Here is a 22,788-nt window from a genome sequence, read left to right on the forward strand (position 1 = left end):
AACTTTTCAACAACAGTTCTTTCATACTTTCTACGAAGAAATCATGTTTTGACTAATATCTGTAAAAAAAAAATCATTTCGAAGAAGTTTAAACATATAAGCAAACAAAAAAATTATCCTTTGTGGATGGTTCAGCTAGAATCTCCGACATCCAATAGAGGCTCTTTTCTCATTGCTAAGAGTGTGCTCAATCTGAGGAACAGGAACTCCTATGTGGCAGCAGGGTTTCCTTTATGGCTATCTTCTCTTTTCAACTTGAGAAATCTTATGCCTCCGATGGGATGATTTTTTTTGTATATAATTTTAGAAACTAGCTGTTTTGTTGTAAATGGATCACTCTTTGTATGGGTTAGCTATCTTCATGGTAGTTCCTTACGTCCTGTAATGTTTGCTCATCTGAGCTTTTATCTAATACAAATCAGATGTTCAAAGAAAAAAAGCAAACAAATATAAACATTGGTTATATTATACATGCATGACAAATCAACAATAAATGTTTAAAGCTAAAATCAGAAGTTGATACATTGGTTATAATACATTGGAGTATTATACATGCATGACAAATCAACAATAAAATGTTTATACATGCATGACAAATCAACAATAAATGTTGATACATTGGTTATACTATTACATGCGTGATGACACAGCTGGTGTATTTCTGAACAAAAATATTTTTATGCTTTAGTTACATTTTGGTTCTGGTTCCACAACAAAAGAAGTCATACTAGTTGGAAAATACGTATGAACATGATTAGGTGGAAATTAAAACAACAGATGTCAATGAAGTTACGAGGTAAAATGATTCCACACGTCAGAAAAATATAAGTTACAACGACATCTAATTAGATTAAAATCTTGAATAGAAATCGAATATTTTGGTGGACTTTTAATTTGATTATTTTGGAGGGATTATAATAATTATAGACCAGAAGAAAATGTCCCTCTGGAACGCATTTAGTAAGACTAAAGTGCGCTCCCTTAACTAGTTAACTTATTACATGTCGCAAGTGCCGTCCAGTTATTTCGCCTCGTCTCCTATTAATTTTTGTGGGTCTCATTCTTTACGTTTTCCTTAGTTTCGCCTCAAATATTTTTGTTGAAATTACGGATGTAACCGGTGAGCAAGGTTAAAAGAAAATAATGCATTTTTTACTATTTCTAATTTTTTTTATCATTTATAAAAAATAATTTTTCTTTTTCATCAATTCTCATTCCTTTAGTTCTATAAAAACTAAAATTGATAAGAAATAATTCTTAAATAGTTTTATTTCTCTCTATTATTTTTCTACTCATTTCTAATGTTTTTATAATAGTCATCAGTTAGGTTCTACGAAAAATGCATTGTTTTAAGTGGATCTAAATACGCTTTTCTTAAAAGAACAAAAATTAGCAAGATCCAATAACAGACCACAAATATTATCAGAGACCCACTGACGCATTAAAATATTTAAGTTTTCTTTTTCTTACTGCTGCTTACATTATTGGCTTAAAGATATTGTCTTTGTTTAAGGTGCGAGTCTTATGACTATCATTCACCTTCACTAAGTTCGATTATAACATTGTAACTTTTTATATATTATGTTTATAGTATTTCAGAGTTTTGAGTTGTTCGAATAAGTAAGCGCACTCGATACTCGCTTTTAAAACATTAGATACAAAGTGATTATGATAAGACGAATGAGTAAAGGACACACATTTATTCAATAAAGAGGCTAACATACAAAGTGATCATGATAAGATGAATGAATAAACGACACACAGTTCTTCAATAAGCATTGATATATATTCTAATAACCATACATATTGATGTCTCTATGCATTTGTCATTAGCTAATCGAATATTTTTGACCATAGTGGTCCCAGGAGGCATGGATTATATTATGTTGCCTCGCTTTACTTGCAGATATTATTATATGTTTGTTTACCTTCACAATTATCCAATGGAAGCACACATTAGATTTCGGATAGATCCAGCAATATAATTATAACTTATTATTTACAATTAGATGCTACAACCAAGTGACCAACGAAACTAGCTCCTAATTATCTATGAAAATGAGTTGAATATACAGTACCATTATTTTGGTTTGTACTAGTATAATTGTGTAACTACTGATCAACTTTTAACAGCATAATACTATTTAGAATAACCAAATTTTATAAATAACCATTTGGTGATACAAATATCTTCAAAATGATTGCTCGCATATACAATTTAGAAAATTTAAATAGATATCAATAACATTGAAGAAAAAAACACACTACAAAAGTCTAATTACACGTAAACTCATTACAAAAATGGTCGCACTAGCTCAATAACGCAATCAAATAACTGAGAAAAAGGTGAGACGTACGTTTGTAAGCAAAAGTTTCAAGAATTAAACGATAAAGTACATTTAACAAAGATAAGAAGCTCATGAAGTTCACGTACGTATCAAATGATTGATCACTCACTATATTTGACAATTGACATTTTTATCAGTTTCCTCTTTATTCTATAAATCAATCGATCATATTCTAGTGGTTACGAACGTTATTGCTCCGTTATCTAAAATTGATGACTTATATTAAACATCTCCGAATTTTTAAAATATAGATTTTAAAAATCGATCATATTCTAGTTGATAAACTATATACTTTATTTCACATTGATTTATATGACTCATGCATACATAATATTTTCTAGAAAATTAAACAAATTGAATGTCATAATAATGGAGATCCTTTTTTATTTAAAGAGTTGTTTGGAGGCAAAGTAAGTTTTTTAGTAACTAGGTTAAGTTCAAAAAAAAAAAAATGGAGACCCTGTCATGACATGACTCACGACTCCATTGCTCATAGTCACTACTCATCACTTTAAGTGACAAACCCTAACTTCTTTCTTGTACAGTCACTAAAAATGGCTTTTGCGAAAACGACCCCTCGTTTAGTATGCAATTCCGTTTCCGGCCACTTTTGTTTGTTAATCATCGCTTATCATCACCTTTTGTTTGTTTTAAAGCAATCTTCTCCATGTCGATGAAAGACCCATATCGTGTGAACACCTTTTACATTCGACGGCTAGCCGAAATTTATAAAGATTTAAAACCATAATTATATGTAGCTGTATCATGTATTTTTAATGTTCAGAATAGTGTGGAATATTCGACCGACCGTATTAAACTACTTATGAAAGTTTTAATACTAAAGACTATGTAGGCTGGCGAGTTTTGGTTTTATTTCCGAATTTACCTCACGACTTGTGTGATGTGTCGACCAAGGTCAGTGCCGAACTGCCGATCCGACAATCTCATGTGAGTTCAATTATTTATTAATTCAAGTTTAACATAACTAATGGTCTCAAGTTGTGAGAAAAAAAGTTAAAAAGATTGTGGGTTAGGTTATGGACGTAAAGTTATTAATTAACAATGATTGATTAAAGGAGATTAGGTAGGTGTTACTGGCTGTTAATCATGGTTACATGTTATTTTTAGGTCACCTACCGACCATGGAGAAGATTACACACGTAGTCGTCTTGTGTTTGGGCCTATTGTTCGTATCGGAGGTTTATTTGACTGGGTTTTTGGGGCCAGTATATTGCATAACTGGATGGTAGGATGTTTTCTCAATAATGAACCTAAAGGAGTTATTGGTAACTTAATTTGTATTTTAATAGAAAAATGTAAGGTTAAATTTATTATAAGTCATATATTTTTAGTTAAGGTTATGTCATATGCTTTTAGGATTTATTTCATATCACTGATTGAATTTTTTATTATACTAATATAGTATTGAAATAAAGAGTCTCTTACATTATTTCGTAAACACAAAACTTTCAGTATATTATATTTTTAGATTTTTTAGTTTTTATAAGTAAACAAAAAATGAATTTTCCAAAATATATGAAAAACCATATTAAGAAATACAAATTTCTTAAATGTCTTGAATATATGTTGGTGTGTACATTTTTGTTTGGTTCTTCAAATTCTCACTTGTGATGTGTGACCTATTTTCCATGTTAGGTTAAAAAGAAAATTGCATCTTAGCTGTAGTGATACAAATAATATATGTTCTTTACAAAGTAAATACTTAAAAATTTTACATTAATTGATGGGAAAACTCTCTTCATCTTTTCCATCTTCTCATAATGCTCAATACCAAAATTTTGATTGCAATTAAAAAAATATGATGATTGCTTTCAGCCTCTAGGGCAATCACGTACAAGATCACCGGTCATGATGACCCTTCACATTCTCCTGGACCTGTGCATCATGGACATAAACAATGGTAATGTTAAACATTAACAAAAGGAGCTGTACAATATAATCTAAAGAAAGTTATATTCACCTGAATTCCTTAGCCATGGGTTGAAGCACATGTGTCCTTTTCTCCATGAGCTTTGGTTCCTTCATAAACCTCTTGTTTGCACGTGCTCTGGATTCACGAATCTCATGCGCAACATGATCTCTTCTCTCTTTCTCCAAATTCTTATCATCTTCGTCGTCCTTCGTACAAAGCTGAGAGAGAAGCACCACCATGAGATTTACATCCACCAAAGAAGCAGCTGCTTCATCTTCTCTTCTCTCCTCCTCCTGATCGTGTTTAGCTTCACGAGATGAATCCATAACCCGAAAAGAAGTCAAACAAAAAGAATACAGTTATTTTGGAACTTTTCGTCCCAAGGATTAGCCGTCTTTAGGACAAAAGACTTCTCTCTTTTTGTGGCTTATTATAGTAAGTAACTAAGTTAATGATATATGGCTATACAACTACATGAATCAATTTGCAGTTTTATTGTGTGGCTATTGTATTTTTCCCCCTTGGAGATTTGATGGAAGAGAAGTAAAGCTTCTAAAATTTGTTAGTCAACAGACCGGTGAGCAACTAGCGATTAGAACCGAATGTTTTTTTTACAGAGCTGATCATGAGCCAAAAAGTTCATAAAGTACTACTTTTAGATGCCAAAACTTATATAAAATTTTGAAATAGAAAAACTTTATAATTTAGCACCAAAGCCTTATAGTATTATCGTAAGTATAATTAATGTTCATTATCATGCAGTCAACTACATAACGCCGTACATGCTTTCTCAACATACATGTAAGTTTTAAATGTGTGATGACATAAAAGGTTGAATTGTCTGCCGAATGAAAACTGGTTTATTGCAAAACAACCGATTAATTACCCAAATAAATGATTTGTTTTACTAGGAAGAAGATGAAGTGTATTCTCTAGTGTTTCTATTTTCGTTGTTTGTTGATGTTAAAACTTTTTTACCAACCTTAATTCATATCGATTCCATAAAACTAAAATACAACTTCCAAATATAATTACCCTAGCTAGAGATCAATGTCACATCCATTATCCACACCACTCGTTTTTTTATCATCTGGTACATTTATATTGAATTCAACCAAAGATTACACAGAGCCGATAAAGTTTGTAAGCTTTCCCCAATCATAAGCCAACGAGCTAAAAATAAGCTCTCGGAAACAAAGTTTGAAACATCCATAAAACATTAAACTGAAAGAAGGGAACAAAGCAACATAGAGAAGTATAATAATCTGCAGGAAAAGAGGAGCTGAGCAGAGCTAGAGCTGGAAGAAGATATGAGCGAGAAAATGATTTGTCTTAAATTATTGGAGTTAGACAATGATGTCTAAGAACGGTTCCCTCTAAAACCAAGATGATGAGGACATCAAATCAGAATCAACCCTGGAGAAAGAAATCAAGAGAAAGTCAGTGGAACTGAAGCAAGCTAAAGAAGCCAACCAGGACATAGGTGAACTCAAAACGCCATATCTTACAAACCAGGAGGAATTTATTCTTGAAACTTGTTATGCTGGATTCTGCACTCAACAAGAGCACGCGGCGAATTGGTTTCATATCAAAAAGATTAATGGTTTAGAAGATATGCAAGTTTCAAGTCGAAGGTGTCCCAACTTTCCTTATTTGGAAGATCAGTGGTTTAATAAGTTGCAAACAAACATAAGCGACCAAGAGATTTATCTATGCAATCAGGAGACACATCCAAGGGTCCAGAAGAGATTTAGTTTCAGGGATTTAACGGAAATTGAAAACAGTGGTTAACTCTGTTAAATCAATCCGTTACACGAGGTGAATTTGGTTTAGTCAAATTAAGTTAAGGTTTAAAATAGTTATTCAAGATAAATTAGTGCTTTAAATGGTCTAAAACTTTTTTTTCAACTAAACTAAAAAGTTGAGGATTTAAATGACAATTTTCCCATTAAAATTTAGATTGTAGATAGACAAATATATGTACATTGTTATGTTTTCCTAAATATAATGGGCCATGAGAATGGCCTTGCTTATAACAACGAGAATCGACCTATTCATTGTCTAAACTGCCCAGAGCCCATAAAACTATATTAGCCTTGGAGTATTTATTTAAATTTATTCGTCAGTAGTATATCGTGGCCTTGTTAATCTCCACACCTTTCACGTGAGACCCCTCTCTCGAAATGGAGAATAGATTAAGCGACGTTGACGTGTTTTAATCTCCTCCTCTTAAACAAATATCCTGCCTCCATGCAAAACATTCTTAATACCCTCGCCTTTTCTCGCTATTTACCACTCTACCCCTACGACCAGCCCTAATGCTTCCCAAAGAGGAAACCCGAGAGTGGCATTCCCCGTAAATAACACCGAAAACCAGCACCGTCTCTTTAGCTTAAGTCACTAATCACACGTAATCCCGTGTGTTGTTAGTCTCTTTAATCACACTTGTTTAAATAATTGGGCAGCCAGACGAAAAAAAATCTTTCTCTTTTTTCTCGTAAAGTAATATAAAATAATGTGGGGGAAAATCCTCCGCCAGAAAAAAGGAAAAGCATATCATTAAAATATGTGGCTTCAAGCCTAAATTAATCATTAAAATAATAATTTAAAAAAATATAAACGAAACGAAGAAGATGAAGAAGGAATGATTCTAGTGTTGTAGAGAAGAGAGATTCATTTTGGTTTCTCCAAGTTCATAGCCTCACCGATTCGCTCTATGATCTGATTGTGAATCTCTCTCCGTATCTGGTAACCGATTTCGATTTTCGTGTGGATTCTCATGATTAGTGTTTTACGTTTTGCTGTACAATCGTTCGTGTGGTAGCTGCTAGAGATTTAGGTTATGATACGTTTTTGAATTTGAACATGCAATTGATTTCGATTGTTGATGATTAGGTGATGAGTGTGTGTGGATGAATGTTATGGAAAGAGTGGGTGAAGAAACAGTAGGGAGTAACAACGTGCAATTGAAAGGAGGAAGAGTTGATGATGTTCCTTGCACTACGCTTCATATGGTGAGTGCTGAATCAGATGCTGGGAGGAGCGATTCAGCTCCTCACAGGAACAAGCCTGTTGAGGAATCTCCAGGGGATAAGATCTCTGTGGAAGAGCTGACTTATAGAGCTGCTGTTCAAGGGAGTAGTCATAATCATATGGAGAGTTCTAGGCCCGCTGGCAAGTTTGAGCATCTCTACCGTCTCGGCTCTTCTGCGTTTAGGGGAGGAGATGTTGATTCTCAGCCACGTGATGTGGATCAGATGTTGTCGAGGATCAGGCAGCAGCTCGCGGGGGCTCCTTCCGAGAGGCAAAGCTTGGTGAAGCCTTTTGTGAACAAGAGGAGCGATCAGAATCTCGAGGCTTTCTCCGAGCGTCTGAGAGCAGCTGGTGGAGAGAACAGCGTGGGGCCTGCGTGGATCAGCGACGGTGTCCAGTTGAAAATGACTCCGTTGAGTTCTTCCAGTTTTTCTCAGCTGATACTTAAAAGAGCTATGAAGGGGAAAGGCGTGGTTGGTAAACACCAGGATGCTCCCCCTCCTGAGTTTGTTTGTGAGCAAGATGGTGTTTGCAAGGATAAAAAGTTGGATATTAGCAGCAAGTCGCCTGTTGCTCAAGAACCGATCCCGAAAGGTAATGGGATTTTATCGCATGGTCAAGGGATTCATACTTCTAGTGGAATCAGTTTGAGGGAGTTTATTAGATCGAGTTATGGTAAACGAGAGAAACGACACAGCCTTTCTCTATTTAGGCAGCTGGTGGAGCTGATTGGCTCAGCTCATTCGCAAGGATTGTTTTTGCTTGAACTGAGACCATCGCTTTTCGCTTTGGTCCCGTCGAAGAAACTTAGATATAATGGTACTTTTGGAAAGAGCAATGTAGAGTCGGATGTTGACGAAGATTTGAATAGGAAGAGGCACGTGATTCAGGAATCATCTGTTGTGGGTAGGGATTTGAAGAAGAGAAGAATGGACTTGAATGCTCCAGGGAATCAACTTCTTCAGGCAATTTCGACTGGGAGACCTTGCAAAAGGAAAAGTCCCTTGATTGATTTAAACGTGGTTGATGTACGTAATCCAGACAGTTGTGAACTTCAACAGCAAAGCTATATGAAAAATTTAGGCGTGCCTTCAGTGACGAGAAAACAGTCCATGTCCACTTGGCTAGAAGAGCAATGGTATACTTGTCCAGAGGAAATAAATGGAGAAGATATCGGAGAAAAGTCGAATATATATGCTCTTGGTGTTCTTCTATTTGAGGTAAGGACATATACTGGTTTTATAATTGTTGTGATATGAATTTTAGTGCTTATGTGTTTTACTTTCTTTCATTTTCTGTCTGTGTGCTAGCGGTTTAGGCTTTGTGTAGTTTCCATTTCATTTGTCAGTCTTCTCGTAATCGTGAAATTGCTTAGTCTAGCTTGTCGTTTTGAACCCCGGAGCTAGTATTTGCTGTGTAACTTGTCAGTCTTTAGTTTGCTTGTTTGACCCTTACATGTGAAGATGCTTACTGATAGCTCTAGCTTGACCATGGTTGTTTCAGCTTCTATGCCATTGTGAGTCCAGTGAGATGCATGCTGCAATGATGGCAGATTTACGTCATCGTATTCTCCCACCAGCATTTCTCTCAAGATACCCAAAGGAAGCTGGATTTTGTCTTTGGCTTCTACATCCTGAGCCTTCCTCCCGACCAACAGCTAGGTATATAGATGCTACTTGAATATATATAAGATTTATTCAATTTTCAAAGAGTCTTGAGCCGTCTATAAGATTTCTTTGCTGGATGCCTTCAACTTTATTCAATGGTTTCACTCATTATTGTGAAGATTCACTGTCGTGGCACTGTGATTATCTTCTTGTTTCTTTTTATATTCTCAGTCGCTTCTTTTTCTTTGACAGAGAAATACTGAAGTCTGAGTTGATATGTGTGGAGGATTCAGTTAAATCGACTGCGGCTGACGAGGAGATATCTGAGCTGTTACTTCATTTTTTGTCTTCACTTGAAAAGCAGAAGAAGAAAAATGCATCTAAGCTTTTGCAAGACATCCAAACCTTGGAGGATGATATCAAAGAGGCCGAGCGAAGATATTCTTCAAAATCATCGCTGGTGAGATCTCATGAAATTATTGAAAGCAAAGTGCAATCATCTCCCATAGGCGAGCGCTGTACAACTGCTTCTGGCGCCTTGTTTGTACCAACTGCTAATACAGACAGGCTGATGAGTAATATTCGTCAACTTGAAGAGGCATATTTCTTCATGAGGTCACAAATGAAGTTATCGGATTCTGCGGCTAGTGCCCGTTCTGACAAAAGCCTTCTAAAGGACAAGGACAAGTGGTCTGAAAACCAAAATAAGGATCAGGATGCGAGAACCAAAGGAAAATCGTCGGATCAACTGGAAGTGTTTTTCGAGGGGTTGTGCAAATTTGCTCGGTATAGCAAGTTCGAAACCTGTGGAACAATCAGAAGTGGAGACCTTTTAAACTCCGCCAGTGTGGTCTGCTCATTGAGTTTCGACCCTGATGAGGAACACATAGCAGCTGCTGGGATATCAAAGAAAATCAAGATTTTTGACTTCAACGCATTTATGAATGAATCTGTCGGTGTTCATTATCCACTAGTGGAGATGGTCAACAAATCGAAATTAAGCTGCGTTTGCTGGAATAGTTACATCAAAAACTACTTGGCCTCTACTGACTATGATGGTGTAGTCCAGGTGCGTATGGAAATTTATGGTTTCTCCTGTCTATGTTACGCGGTAGGATCTATAGGACTAAGCTCATGTACTCTTTATAAATGTTAATCATGTGATAATATTAGATAAAGAGCTGTCTGAGTAACCGTGAAAATGCATTGGTCCTGGTTTTTAGCTGACATTTTCTTACTGTGTGGTGAATGCAGATATGGGATGCTGGGACTGGACAAGGATTTTCCCAATACACAGAACACCAGAAGAGAGCCTGGTCAGTTGATTTTTCTCCATCTGACCCTACAAAATTTGTCAGTGGAAGTGATGACTGTTCAGTAAAGCTTTGGAGCGTCAATGAGGTACGGTTCTTTCCCTTAGATCTCATAATACTGCTAGAATTTTTATTTTTATGTCCAAATTATAATATAGCTCCAGAAAGTAATGGAACTTTATGACTATCCAAAAAGTAAAATTATATTCTTTTCTGGTGGCTTTGCAGAAACGGTCATTAGGAACAATCTGGAGTCCAGCAAATGTGTGTTGCGTGCAATTCTCTGCATATTCCAATCATTTACTGGCATTTGGGTCAGCTGATTACAAGGTCTATTGCTATGATCTTCGTTACGTCAAAACTCCTTGGTGCACATTGGCTGGCCACGAGAAAGCTGTTAGCTACGTTAAATTTATGGATTCAGAGACCATCGTCACTGCTTCCACTGATAACTCTCTCAAGCTTTGGAATCTCAACAAGACAAATTCCACTGGTTTGTCTACTGGTGCTTGTTCAATGACGTATAAAGGACATACAAATCAAAAGGTTACTCCTAAAAACTTTATTCTATTTTACCTTAACTTTCTCCTTTATTAAGTTAGTTCTGATGTCTAAATCTTTTACCGGAATACAGAACTTTGTCGGATTATCGGTCTTGGATGGATACATAGCCTGTGGTTCAGAGACCAATGAGGTATTTATTACATTATCATAACACACAGCCTGTAGGATACTTAATGGTTTGCCTCTCAACTTATTAAAAAAACGTTTTCTACTTGGATGTTGTTTCCTTTTCAGGTATATAGTTACTATAGATCCTTACCGATGCCAATGACTTCATACAAGTTTGGATCGGTGGATCCCATATCTGGGAACGAATACTTTGATGACAATGGACAGTTTGTGTCGAGCGTCTGTTGGAGAAAAAAATCGAATATGCTTGTAGCTGCGAATTCTACCGGAAACATGAAGCTACTAAAACTGGTTTGACATTTGTGGGCGAGTGAGTTCTTTTGGAAAACAAATCTCTCAAGTCTGTATCTAAGACAACAGTTTGACTTGAACCTACGTTTTTGTCCTGGAAACGTTGATCCCTATATGACCGTGACAGGTTATGGTTGGCAACCAAATCTCAGAGAAGTTGAAGCAAAAAAAAAGCTGTCTATGTCTTTGATAATATATGATTCTTCTTCATATGTAACTGTATATGAGATGAAAGTTCTCAGATTCTTTGGAAAGTGACTAAGATTTGGTCTTGCACAAACAAGTTCGGCTCAATGTGTAATGATTAGAGGTATATAATCTGTACAAGTGTGTTCGCATAGCTTATTTATGTAATTGTTGTTGTTGGATATTACTGCTAGAGATAATAAAGCGAGAAAAGAGGTCTCTGATTTATTATTTCTCTGTTGATTAAATCATTCATTCATGGTTACTTTCTCGTTTTCATTTCATAATTTCATCAATTTATTTAGTAATGCTATCTGAAAAAAACAATTTACAATCCACTTACCAAACGTAAGTCTTATGTTTTTATGGCTGAAGTAGATGACACTCGCAAGCTACACTATATTGCACTCACAAAAAAAGTTGTTTAATGTTATTTTCTGAGACCACGAAATTGTGAGAAATCATAATTCAATATTTCCAAATACTGATGATAGAAACGGTAAGGACATTGTCTTAACTTCTGCAAGAATTGTAAAGAGTTTCTAAATATAGAGAAAGTTGAGAGAATCGAATTGATTTGTGACTTCATCTCCATGTGCATACGATGTTTGGTAGTGTGATCAAGTCCCTAGAAAAACAAGTGTACTAGAGTATGGCGTTGATGAGGTGCACATGGGTTTTGGATTGCCTTCGTCATTTTCCCAATGATTGTTACAATTCATTCAAAACCAAAAATATATATATATCGTTAAAATCATAATTTTGGTTTGCAATTTAGACAAAAAAAAACATTAGAATAGAAAATCACATCCTCTTGTTGGCTTTCCAAAAACTCAAAACATTATTCTTTCCTTGGAAGCAAAATCTTACAACCATTTGGTCCTATCCATCTCTTGCAAGTCATGTTTCACATTAGCCAGGTAAGAATCTTTTGAATGTTCCTCTTGCAACAAGTCCGGACGAACAAAAATAAAGAAGAGGATGGCTTTGTGGATTCAATAGAAAACGAAACAGCATAAATTCGACAGTGAATTGGCATAATATCATTTTGGACACTTGTTCATCATGACACTAGCAGTTGTATCTTTAACCTTTGTTCTGATGTATCTATATACATTATATTATTTATCTTGCAAAATACGTGACCAAACATTGGTAATAGAATTGGAACCATAAGAGGCAGGTTGGGTTAACAGGGCACATGGCTGCTTGACAAGTCCGTTACTGCATCCTTTTCATTTTCCCTCTATTTCAAGCTCTTTGTGCTAATCGTTAATTTCTTTCTCTAATAAGAAAATAAATATACCATGATTTATTGTCTTGAAATGATTTATTGTCTCTTTCACAACTTCACATCTTATGCATCTACGTTCATTACCCAGATGTTGGTATGTAAAACACTGATTTATAGGCCACATATTATGAAAAAGCTTACGAGATATAATGTTTACTCGTCATATATAAATCTATAGACGGTAGAAAAAAATAAGAAAATACTATGCAACTATGCCAAGTTAAAGTTGCCCACTAATTACATTCACTAATTAAACTCTCTGTTTTTTAATATTTTATTTTTAGAATAACGAATATTAGTCTATAAAATTAATACGCAAATGTGTTTGTCTCCACACCCTTCAAATTCAAGTACCAATTAGAAAATCTAGTCGAGTATCATGATTGAATAAGTCAGAGGGGCATGGGTCATTCAACTATTCACCTCACATGTTGTGTGTATCTTTCCTTCTGTAACTGTATCACATGTTGTATGAAGCTTTTTGTATGTTTTTAGTTACCCTTGAAAAAATACTTCAGAACGTTTCACGATTTTCAAATTCGAATTTTCTAAGTTTTTGAAAAGGTAATAACCCAACATTATTTCCAACTGCAACATGCATGTTCGCCTAATATTTAAAAGATTACTATATCTGAAACATATAAAATGATTGATGTTAATGATCCAACGGCTAATACCTCTAACGAGTTTGTCAAATAGTCACCTAATAAAGATTACACCAATCATTAAACAATAATTATAATTTTACAGCAGATTATTCATATTTTACATTCAACAGCCGACGTACTCCAAATTAAAATAAGCCAAGTATAATCATATACTCGTCAAAATAATTATAAATTATGTGGCATAGAGTGACATTGTAAGTTGATAAAAGAAACTCGCTAAAATGATTCAAACAATTATATCAATGCCAAGTAAACCGAGCTTAACTAATTTTTATGTTTATGTAAACTGAAACTACCTTATGAGCAATCTACCTAAACAATTAAACATTGATGAATGAAGCGTTAATCAAAGCTGATCACCACCTACTAGCCGTTAAATTAATCAAGAAAAAAGGAAAAACAACGTTGCATAGAAAGAGAATCGAATCATCGGTTAAAAAGCAAAGAAACAAAGAAATTGGAGACACTGGTGGAGTCATGACCTATTATAGGTCCAGTTTGGCTGCCAATCTGTCATTCCGCCCCACCACTACACTAACAAAAAGAGATACTTTTATTATTATTTAAACAAAATAACTAACAAACAAAAAATTACAGAAAAAAGATATAATCACATCACATGGCCTTCGTCGCTGTAACGTTTACTAAACTAGCCGCCAAAATTAATTAAATAATTTTTGTTTTTGTCTACTTTCGTTACAATTTTTTTTAAGCTTTAATTATTTTTAATTTCTGTTAAAAAAAATCATTTTTCTCTCACGAAATTTTCACCAGTGACAAATAAATAATTCTAGAAACATATCAAATGTCATTGATTGAATAATCAAATGTCAATTTTGACAAGGAAGGAAAAAAAAAAAAAGGAACAGTCTCGGAAAAATCATGCTTTAGTTGACTGACTGGTAAATAGATTTGACCGGGCGAAATACCGGATATAACCGGAAATCACGAACCGGGTTCACCTACTATATAAACACACACCTACACAACTTGTCTCCATACATCATCATCTTCTTCACAGGCCTTCTCATTTCATCTTCGTCTCTGCAGATAACTCTCTCTCTCTCGCCGGATTTTTCATTTCACTTGCAGAGCTCACGATCTTACTCAATGGCGTCGAGAAACTCCGTAGCCGGATTCGCGTTATTCACATTCGTATTCGCCGTCTTCTCGTCTCTCGCCGGCGCTCAAACCCTAGCTCCCGCTCCTGCTCCCACCAGTGATGGTAACTCTCATCTTCATTTCCCCTTCCAGATCTGAATCCCCGTGGAATCTGGAATAACCGATCTCGATCTCTAATTTGAATTTGGTTTAATTGACATTTGAATTTGGTTTAATTAACATTTGAATTTGGTTTATTGGTTTAATAAACAGGGACATCGATAGATCAAGGGATAGCGTATTTGCTAATGGTGGTGGCGCTCGTGCTCACTTACCTAATCCATCCTCTCGATGCATCTTCTTCCCTCAGCTTCTTCTGATTTTTTTTTTTAGTTTCATTTTGAGCGCTATTATTGTGGATAACAAACAGTCTCTCATGATTTGTGCTTCTTCTGTCTTGATTATTATGATGATGATGATGATGATTTTCGGGGATTGAATCAATCATATTGTTTGTTTGTTTGTTTATCCTCTTTTATATTTAATTTATTCTTATTCATATATGTCTGTTGTGTTGTATAATTTTCAAATGACATTACCAGAAACTTTGACAATTACTAACTTTGAACAAAACTAAGGCTCCGAATCGTAACTGCGGTTTAAACGGTGCGGAACAAGCGGTTTAACCGTGGTGCGGTTTTAACAGTTATAAAAACGTATAGATATATAATATATATAGAGATTTTTATTACTGTTAACTGCGGTGCAAAACGGAACGGTTCGTAACATCCGAAGCCTAAAATTAGCACATTTCTAATTGCCATTGTCAATAAAGTTTACGAAATAATATATTGACCAAAATCATATAGAATCACTCTCCAATTATTTATGACATTTCACATGTTGCATACACCCTCCTTGACCCTGGAGTTATTGTATTATCCTCGGACAAGAATCTCGTGTCCTAAAATAAATCAAATAAATAATATTCGACTTAGAAAAAAAAAGGAATTATTTTTCTTTTTTGCCGTGTAGTAAGAACACTTCTTATTGAGTGTAGATGCCAAGGACTTCTCTAGCTCCAGCATCCAAATGTAATCTTTGTAGTAACTACAAAACGTGTTACTACTGTTGGTGAAAGTGGTGGAGTCCGTACTTGACCACTTCGTAAAAGGAAACCACAATGGCTACAGATGGTCCTGCCCTTCCAACTCTAGCCCCTGCTCCACTAAACATCCCTCTCATTCCTCCATCCCTATACATAAACCCCCAACATACAGATCTTAACTCTCTGCTAATATCAACAAGGAAACTGACTAATGGATCTCTTTCTACTAGTGCATACCTCCAAATCTCAGCCAAGGTTTGTCTTGTGGTCATTTTCATAGCTCTATCTCTATCCTTCTGCAAACACCAAACAACATTTAAGAGCCTGAATGCAATTGCTGTCTAAAACCTGCTCATAAATTCTAATTTCTAGAGTAAATAATGGAACATTAAATTAGTTAGTTAAATTTACCTCTATTTGACGCCGAGTCTTTGCAACATCAAGTGGGCAAGTAGCAGCACCAGCAACCGCACCAGCAACAAAACCAGCAGTGAAGTTTGCTCCTATTATACTCCCCGCCCTTGGTTCTTCACCCACGAAAGAGAGAATGCTTCTCCGTGTCTAATAAGAAACAGTCGTGAGGAACCAGCGTATATATAACACACAATGGAAGATTCTGAATGCTTTTTTATTCAGAGACAGAATTTTACTCACAGGCTCAAGTATCGACCAGCAGATAGCAGAGAAGGGAACATCCCTAGCAAGTTGAGCACCAAGACCAGTCCACAACATCCTGTAGTTTTGTCCATTACTTGAAGAACCTTTGACTGGATTCACAGCGTCAACTAACGTCTTCCAAACGCCAGGAAGTTTCACACCTCTTTGCGTTCCCTTAAATGCCTAAAAAAAACCAAAAGTATACATTGGTTCTCTTTGTCTAATCTCACTTATAAGGATATTAATTTCAGCTGGCTATCTCTACTAGTCTCTGCTCGTTAATAGTCTAACACCTAATGAAACAAAGTAAGATTTTTATTACCTGCATACGCGTCCTTGCCAACTCAACAGGATAAATAGAGATACAAGCCAAGGAGCGTGCTATAGTCCCGGCAACAAGTGGGACATAAGGCCTCAAAGATGGAGACTTCTCCGCCGTGAAATCCTCCATTACATTGCGGAAATAATCATAAAAAGGCATGTAGATCCCAACCTAATCAAACCATGATCAATAATAGGTTGCAGAAAGCAAACATCTTTACCAAAAAAAAAAAAAAAAAAGAGAGGACTCACGGTTGGAACGGCCAAGGCTAAACTAGCGTTAGTACCTCTCCAAAGCCTAGAAAACCCTTCCTGCATAAAGTCGTTCCTGTGAAACTCTACCAATGAGTAAATAGTGAACCACCACAACAAGATTGTAGTTACACTATACCATAAACTAGTACAAGATGTAGTATCAGAGTCCACACATCACTGTTACTCTTAGTGGCATCTTAAATCAGACAAGGCAAATGCTCTAACTAACCTGACGGATGATTTTGATGAAGACATCAAGTGTTCCCTTGTACTGATGATCTGAACATACAGTTGCAGAGCCAGTGATACGACACACCCCCGGAGAGCTACTACCTCTCAAATCATGTGCCACCTGTGCAATAAACAGAAGATGTAATCAACCGAGGATCCATTTCAAAGCTGCTTATCAAGCCATACCGTTGAATTGGGTTCGAAACAACCAAGACGACATGATCCTTGGTACGGAACACCTGCAGCCTGAGCTTGTAACCTTGTCTGCTTATTACAAACAAAACAAAACTCAATCAGATTGTCTCAATAACAGACTAAAAGTGTGGAAAGTTGGAACCTTGACGACATCGAGAGGATTGACTATGACCGCCGATATAAAAGCGGCGCCGCCGGCGGATAAAGCTCTTTCTCCGAATCTCAAATTCTCATTCACCATCGGTTTCGATTTTGATTCCAATTTCGCTTCTTCTTCCACCACCATCAGAAATCAATTCAATTTCACGACAGCGTTAATCAGATTTGCGTATTGGTTGGTGCTCTCTAGGGGTTTCCAATTTTGCATGGGGAATCTCAAAAAAAAGGAAAGAAAATGATTCGTTGCGACGTTGTTGCCACTGATGATAAAAATCAAGCAGACACGCCGAGATGCCGACGTTTTCAAACCTTTTGACTGCACTGCTTGCCGTTTTTGACTAATCTTTGTTCACACTATGGGCCTCTTTCGCCAAATGAACTAATGGGCTTTGATAATAATAAACTTGTTGGGCCTTCGAATAAAACTATAGTGGCAGTAACTCGCAAGTCTAAAAGGTTCAAAAGATTTGAACATCTCTGAGATATTTCAGTGCGACGGTTTAATGTTATGCTCAGTGAAGAGTGAACTTGTGGTTTGGAACCCATGTACCGGTCAAATTAGGAAGATCGAACCCACGACTTGTTACTGTTATGACGATGCATATGCTTTAGGATACACCACTTCTGCTAGTGGTGGTCATCGTAGCTACAAAATCCTGAGGCGTTTTTATAGTCAAAACGACAAGAAAGTGGTGTTGGGTGAGATGTAATGATTTTAGCTCTGATTCGTGGAGGGTTCTTGATGATTCCTTTCCTCTTCTTGGCTACTCCGTGAACCGCAACTGCGTGTCTTTGAAAGGAAACGCTTACTTTGTTGCTCCTCGAGATAAAGAAAATGATGCTTTCTTGATCACAAAGTTCGATTTCACAACCGAGACGCTTATGCTCCAAGCTTGGTTCGCATTCAGAAAAGTACACCTAAGAAGAGGCAAAAGAAACAGAGGCTGTGTTATAGCCCTTAAATGTATTACTCTCCTTGTACCCGCTCACTTCAAATGTTTGATCTTGGAGAGAATGTCTATTACATAAGCAGAATCTTATTCATGGACTGAGAGTAACAAGGCAATACCAAACTAGATTCTGTTCAATAACGTAACCTGTCCTAAAGGTGTTTATTTCGATTCAAAACCGTCTATGTGTTTACTTTATTGTTGTAAACTTCGTGTCAGTGTGCCCGGTTCCATTAATTTAAAGTTTAAACAAAATGTTCTCTTTTTTCCTTGAAACGGTCTATTCATCAACAAGAATAGGGGCTATAATGTTTTGTGAAGACAATTAAAACACGATAAGTTGAGAACCAAGCTGGCGAAACCAATAGTAATAAGTGGTTTCTTTATATTGTCCCAATATCACTATGAGCATTTCACCAACTAGGTACTAATAGCTCTGATACCTAACACTATTATTGTTTATTATTATTAGAGAAAACAAACCGAGGGTTTTGGCATATTATAAAGACAAATCATCCATCACTGAATTAGTGATGTTGATGCATCCAAGTCTAACCTCTATTTGGCTCAAACAGCTGCAGAAATCAGTGTCATGTTGGACCCGGATTCGAGTAGGTGCAACATGGAAAAAAGAGTTTAACTTCCGGCCACATTCAATATGCATTTAACTTGTTTTGAATTGAAAAAAAGGGAGAAACAAAACTAAAGTAGCTCAAGCCATAACCTACACCTCTTGACGTGGGTTATAATCATAATGTTTTATACTGTTGGCTGAGGAAGAAAAATCTTGTCCAAACCGTTCAAAACTTATAATCATGAGTCGAAAGATGTAAGTTACAAAAAATGCTAAATCAATCTCTACAAATTACAGTCGTTATGTTATAAAATTTGAATTTACACAAGTTTCTTTCACATTCAAATGTAATATTGTTTAAGTGAACAAGTTGTAGGAAAACAAAACACTTTGTGCCTTTATTCTTTGTTTTTTGCATTGTTACCTAAATTGACAACATGATGACAAGCTTTTGAATCTTTGATATAACAGCTGATATTTCACTAGCATCTTACTTGGTTTACCAGCTTTGTATTTACAAGAGAACCGACGTTAAACCGGGTGAGATCTAAGGGTATGATTGGTTTTCCCGCTACCACCCGCAAACGCAGCTTTTGCGGTTGATAGCGGTTGTTGGCGTTTTGCAACAATCGCTCAAACCGCTCCAAACCGTTTCAAATCGCTCTGAACCTCATAAATTCAAAAGCTGGTTCCAGCTAGCGTTTGCGGTTGCGGGAGGATAAAAAAATTTTTTTTTTTCCAAAACAATATAAATACAAAAATAAAAATATTCAATAAAAAAAATTAAATTGGAATTATAAAAATGCTAAAATATATCTATTATATTTTAATTAATATCATAAAAATTTAAAATAAAAATATTTTCTATATTTTTAAAAAAATTAAACTATAACTTTCTAAATATAACTTTTATATTTATTATAATATTATTATTTTTGATATTTTTATAATTGTATAAAATGTAAATATTGTTAATTTATTATTTAACCGCTGTTGCATTTGGTAGTTAACCAGTCATAAATATCCCGCAAACGCACAAATTTCTAACCGCAGAACCAGTCGTACAAATCTCTTAAAACCGCTAGAAACCGCAACCACCCGCATCCGCAAACACCCGCAACCGCAACCGCAACCGCTGCGGTTGAACCAGTGAGGCGTAAAGCGTTTTGAGAAGGTATTTACTTAAAAGAAGATCTTATGGGACCCAATTTAATCTCATTGGTACAGAGATTTTGTAGGCAACTTGTCTCACCTCTCAATTTGATTTGGGCCAACCTCTGTCTGATAAAGACATTACCTTTTCCAACGTGGTTCTCTACATGGGCTTAGACCCACTTTATTTATTGCTCATCTATGTGAGATATATATATTACAAATTAAAGTCTTTTGAATTTTACTGCGGAAAAACGATTGGTTGATATCTATACTATACTAAAAGGAGGATATAAGCCATGGAGAGAGTGTCCACATAGGATAGAAAAATCAACCAATCAGAAAACCCGAAATTGCCATGTCATTTCATTTATTTTTCGCAAAAAATAGAAAAACAATGCGAAGGTGAGAATCGAACCCGGGTTAGTATGATATATATATAGGACAGTTACCACTAAGCCATTGAAACTTTCTTGGACACATATACAAGAACCACTAAGTATATAATCACAAACTCTTATGTACATTTACAATAATATGAATTCAACTTTCAAGACTCCGATACTTTGTTTTGTAAAAAAAAAATAAGTAAGTGACTAAGCTAATATATTCTTAGAAAGTGTGAGAACGTTGACAAATTTGGAAAATCATAGATTTTTGTTTTCGTGACAAAGTTAAGAATTTTGTAAAAGTAAGTTTAACATATAAATTTTCGTGACAAATATGAAAAAGCATAGATTTTTGTAAAATTTTGACAAAACAACTCATAACATACTTCTCTAATGTCTTAATAAAATATTATTTAAGGGTGCAATAATTAAATATATTAATTCAATAAATTTTGTAATTTATAGACAAAACAATAACACAACAAATTTTGAAACATTTGTTAAACCTATCGATTTTTTTTCATGAGAATCCAACTAAACAAGATAAAAAAAATAATTAGATTTACAAATATTTATTTACCATTTTATTCAATTTTGATTAATTTCAAATTGTCATAATGTATCTTTTTGAAGTTACAAATATGAAAAAGCATAGATTTTTGTACAATTTGACAAAATAACTCAAAACATATTTTTCTAATGTCTTAATAAAATATTATTTAAGGATGCAATAATTAAATATATTAATTCAATAAATGTTATAATTTATAGACAAAACAATACCACAACAAATTTTGAAACATTTGTTTAACCAATCGATTTTTTTTTTCATGAGAATCCAACTAAACCATTAGATTTACAAATATTTAGTTACCATTTTATTCAATTTTGATTCATTTTAAATTGTAATAATGTATCTTTTTGAAGTTACAAAAAAATAATGTTCTTTCTTTATTACACTAGCATTATATATAGATTCTATATACACAAAATAAATATAATATAACAACATAAGCTTGCTTTCCCCGATTCATATGAAAACTTTTTAAGTTATCCACCAAAGCAAATTAATTAAATCAATGAAATTGTTAAAATACAACAAATTAATATATAATTTTATTTTAAATTAAATTATTTAAAAAGTGTATTTTCGTTAAAACAAAATAATAAATAAGTAAAACTGATTTGATGGTAATTTTTATGATATATATATATATATATCAATTCTGTGAAAGAAATAAAGCTTAATATGGAAAAAAATCTTAAATACAAAAACCTCTAAAAATTAACAAAAAAACTAATAAATTAAACTATGATATCACTTAAAAGCTTCTTAGACCATATTAATAAAATATTTAAGCGATAATTAGAAAAATTTGATTTTTTTTCCAACAAAAAGTTTATTATTAATTAGCATCAGTTATTTCAAGATGTTTAAGAAATGGTGGACAAAGAAAATAGGATGAACATTAATGATATATGAACTATGAATAGTACTTTGTGAAGCAGATTTAGATAACATATCTGCACATCCATTTTCAGTCTTTTTTGATGCCTAAATTCAATTTCTTCAGAGTAGTTATTCCACAAATAGATCGTATGAGATATTGTTTTGATATGTAGATTTGTTTTTTCAATGTTAGGAAGATTGATAACTGTAAAAATGTCTCCTTCGTATATGATATGTCTATAACCGAGTCTCCAACATGAGACAAGTTTGTTTAAAAAGTAAATAATTTTATTTTTCTTATATTATATAATCAATATATATTATTTTCTGATAATAAAAATATAGTTATTCATCTATCAAAAATATCTATGCAAATATGTGAATCAAGTACAACAATCAAACAACATAATGATTTCCACAAAGAAAATTTAAAAAATATATTTATGTTATGTAGTCATATTTTATAATTTTTAAATAATGTAATATAATATTATACATTATTTTTTTAGAATTGAGAAATACATATATCAGTTAGACAAATTAAGCGATAATTAGACAAATTTGATTTTTATTTTGTGAGCAAAAAGTTTATTATTAATTAGCATTACTTATTTCAAGATGTTTAAGAAATGATGGACAAAAAAATAGGATGGACATAAATGATATATGAACTATAAATAGTTTTTTGTAAAACTGACTTAGATAACACATATGCACATCCATTTCCAGTCCTTTTTGATGCATAAATTCAATTTCTTCAGAGCAGTTATTTCACAAAGAGATCATATGAGATATTGTTTTGATATTCAGATTTGTTTCTTGATTGTTAAGAAGATTGATATATGTAAAAATGTTTCATTTGAATATGATATGTCTATAA

The 22,788-nt window shown here is 34.4% G+C and overlaps 4 protein-coding genes across 5 annotated transcripts; 2 read left to right on the plus strand and 2 right to left on the minus strand.

The window, feature by feature from the left end:
- Positions 1-252: 252 nt before the first annotated feature.
- Positions 253-5,695, minus strand: LOC103866476. The gene is made up of 2 exons (XM_009144409.3): positions 4,330-5,695; positions 253-4,244 (listed from the first exon to the last, which is right to left on the minus strand). The coding sequence occupies exons 1-2, from the start codon at positions 4,605-4,607 to the stop codon at positions 4,229-4,231; spliced, it is 294 nt and encodes a 97-aa protein (XP_009142657.1). The 5' UTR covers positions 4,608-5,695; the 3' UTR covers positions 253-4,228.
- Positions 5,696-6,769: 1,074 nt separating this feature from the next.
- On the plus strand, positions 6,770-11,635 carry LOC103866477 (protein SUPPRESSOR OF PHYA-105 1). Its single transcript, XM_009144410.3, has 8 exons — positions 6,770-7,029; positions 7,177-8,534; positions 8,818-8,975; positions 9,174-9,990; positions 10,176-10,322; positions 10,463-10,780; positions 10,869-10,928; positions 11,033-11,635. The coding sequence occupies exons 2-8, from the start codon at positions 7,194-7,196 to the stop codon at positions 11,222-11,224; spliced, it is 3,033 nt and encodes a 1,010-aa protein (XP_009142658.1). The 5' UTR covers positions 6,770-7,029; positions 7,177-7,193; the 3' UTR covers positions 11,225-11,635.
- A 2,691-nt stretch (positions 11,636-14,326) lies between these two features.
- Positions 14,327-15,030, plus strand: LOC103866478 (arabinogalactan protein 16). The gene is made up of 2 exons (XM_009144411.3): positions 14,327-14,591; positions 14,741-15,030. Exons 1-2 carry the CDS (start codon positions 14,477-14,479, stop codon positions 14,845-14,847), a joined length of 222 nt encoding a protein of 73 aa, XP_009142659.1. The 5' UTR covers positions 14,327-14,476; the 3' UTR covers positions 14,848-15,030.
- Positions 15,031-15,318: 288 nt separating this feature from the next.
- LOC103866479 (mitochondrial carrier protein MTM1) lies at positions 15,319-17,632 on the minus strand. Of its 2 annotated transcripts, none has more exons than XM_009144412.3 (9): positions 17,377-17,632; positions 17,226-17,303; positions 17,038-17,160; positions 16,806-16,865; positions 16,555-16,725; positions 16,230-16,415; positions 15,987-16,136; positions 15,813-15,871; positions 15,319-15,722 (listed from the first exon to the last, which is right to left on the minus strand). In XM_009144412.3, exons 1-9 carry the CDS (start codon positions 17,518-17,520, stop codon positions 15,593-15,595), a joined length of 1,101 nt encoding a protein of 366 aa, XP_009142660.1. In that variant the 5' UTR covers positions 17,521-17,632; the 3' UTR covers positions 15,319-15,592. The 2 variants fall into 2 exon arrangements, with proteins under 2 accessions (XP_009142660.1, XP_009142661.1); XM_009144413.3 differs by having other exon boundaries at positions 15,329-15,722; positions 16,806-16,881; positions 17,377-17,629.
- Between the last annotated feature and the right edge of the window lie 5,156 nt (positions 17,633-22,788).

The sequence above is a fragment of the Brassica rapa genome, chromosome A05 (genome assembly GCF_000309985.2).
Source record: "Brassica rapa cultivar Chiifu-401-42 chromosome A05, CAAS_Brap_v3.01, whole genome shotgun sequence".
Lineage (NCBI taxonomy): Eukaryota > Viridiplantae > Streptophyta > Magnoliopsida > Brassicales > Brassicaceae > Brassica > Brassica rapa.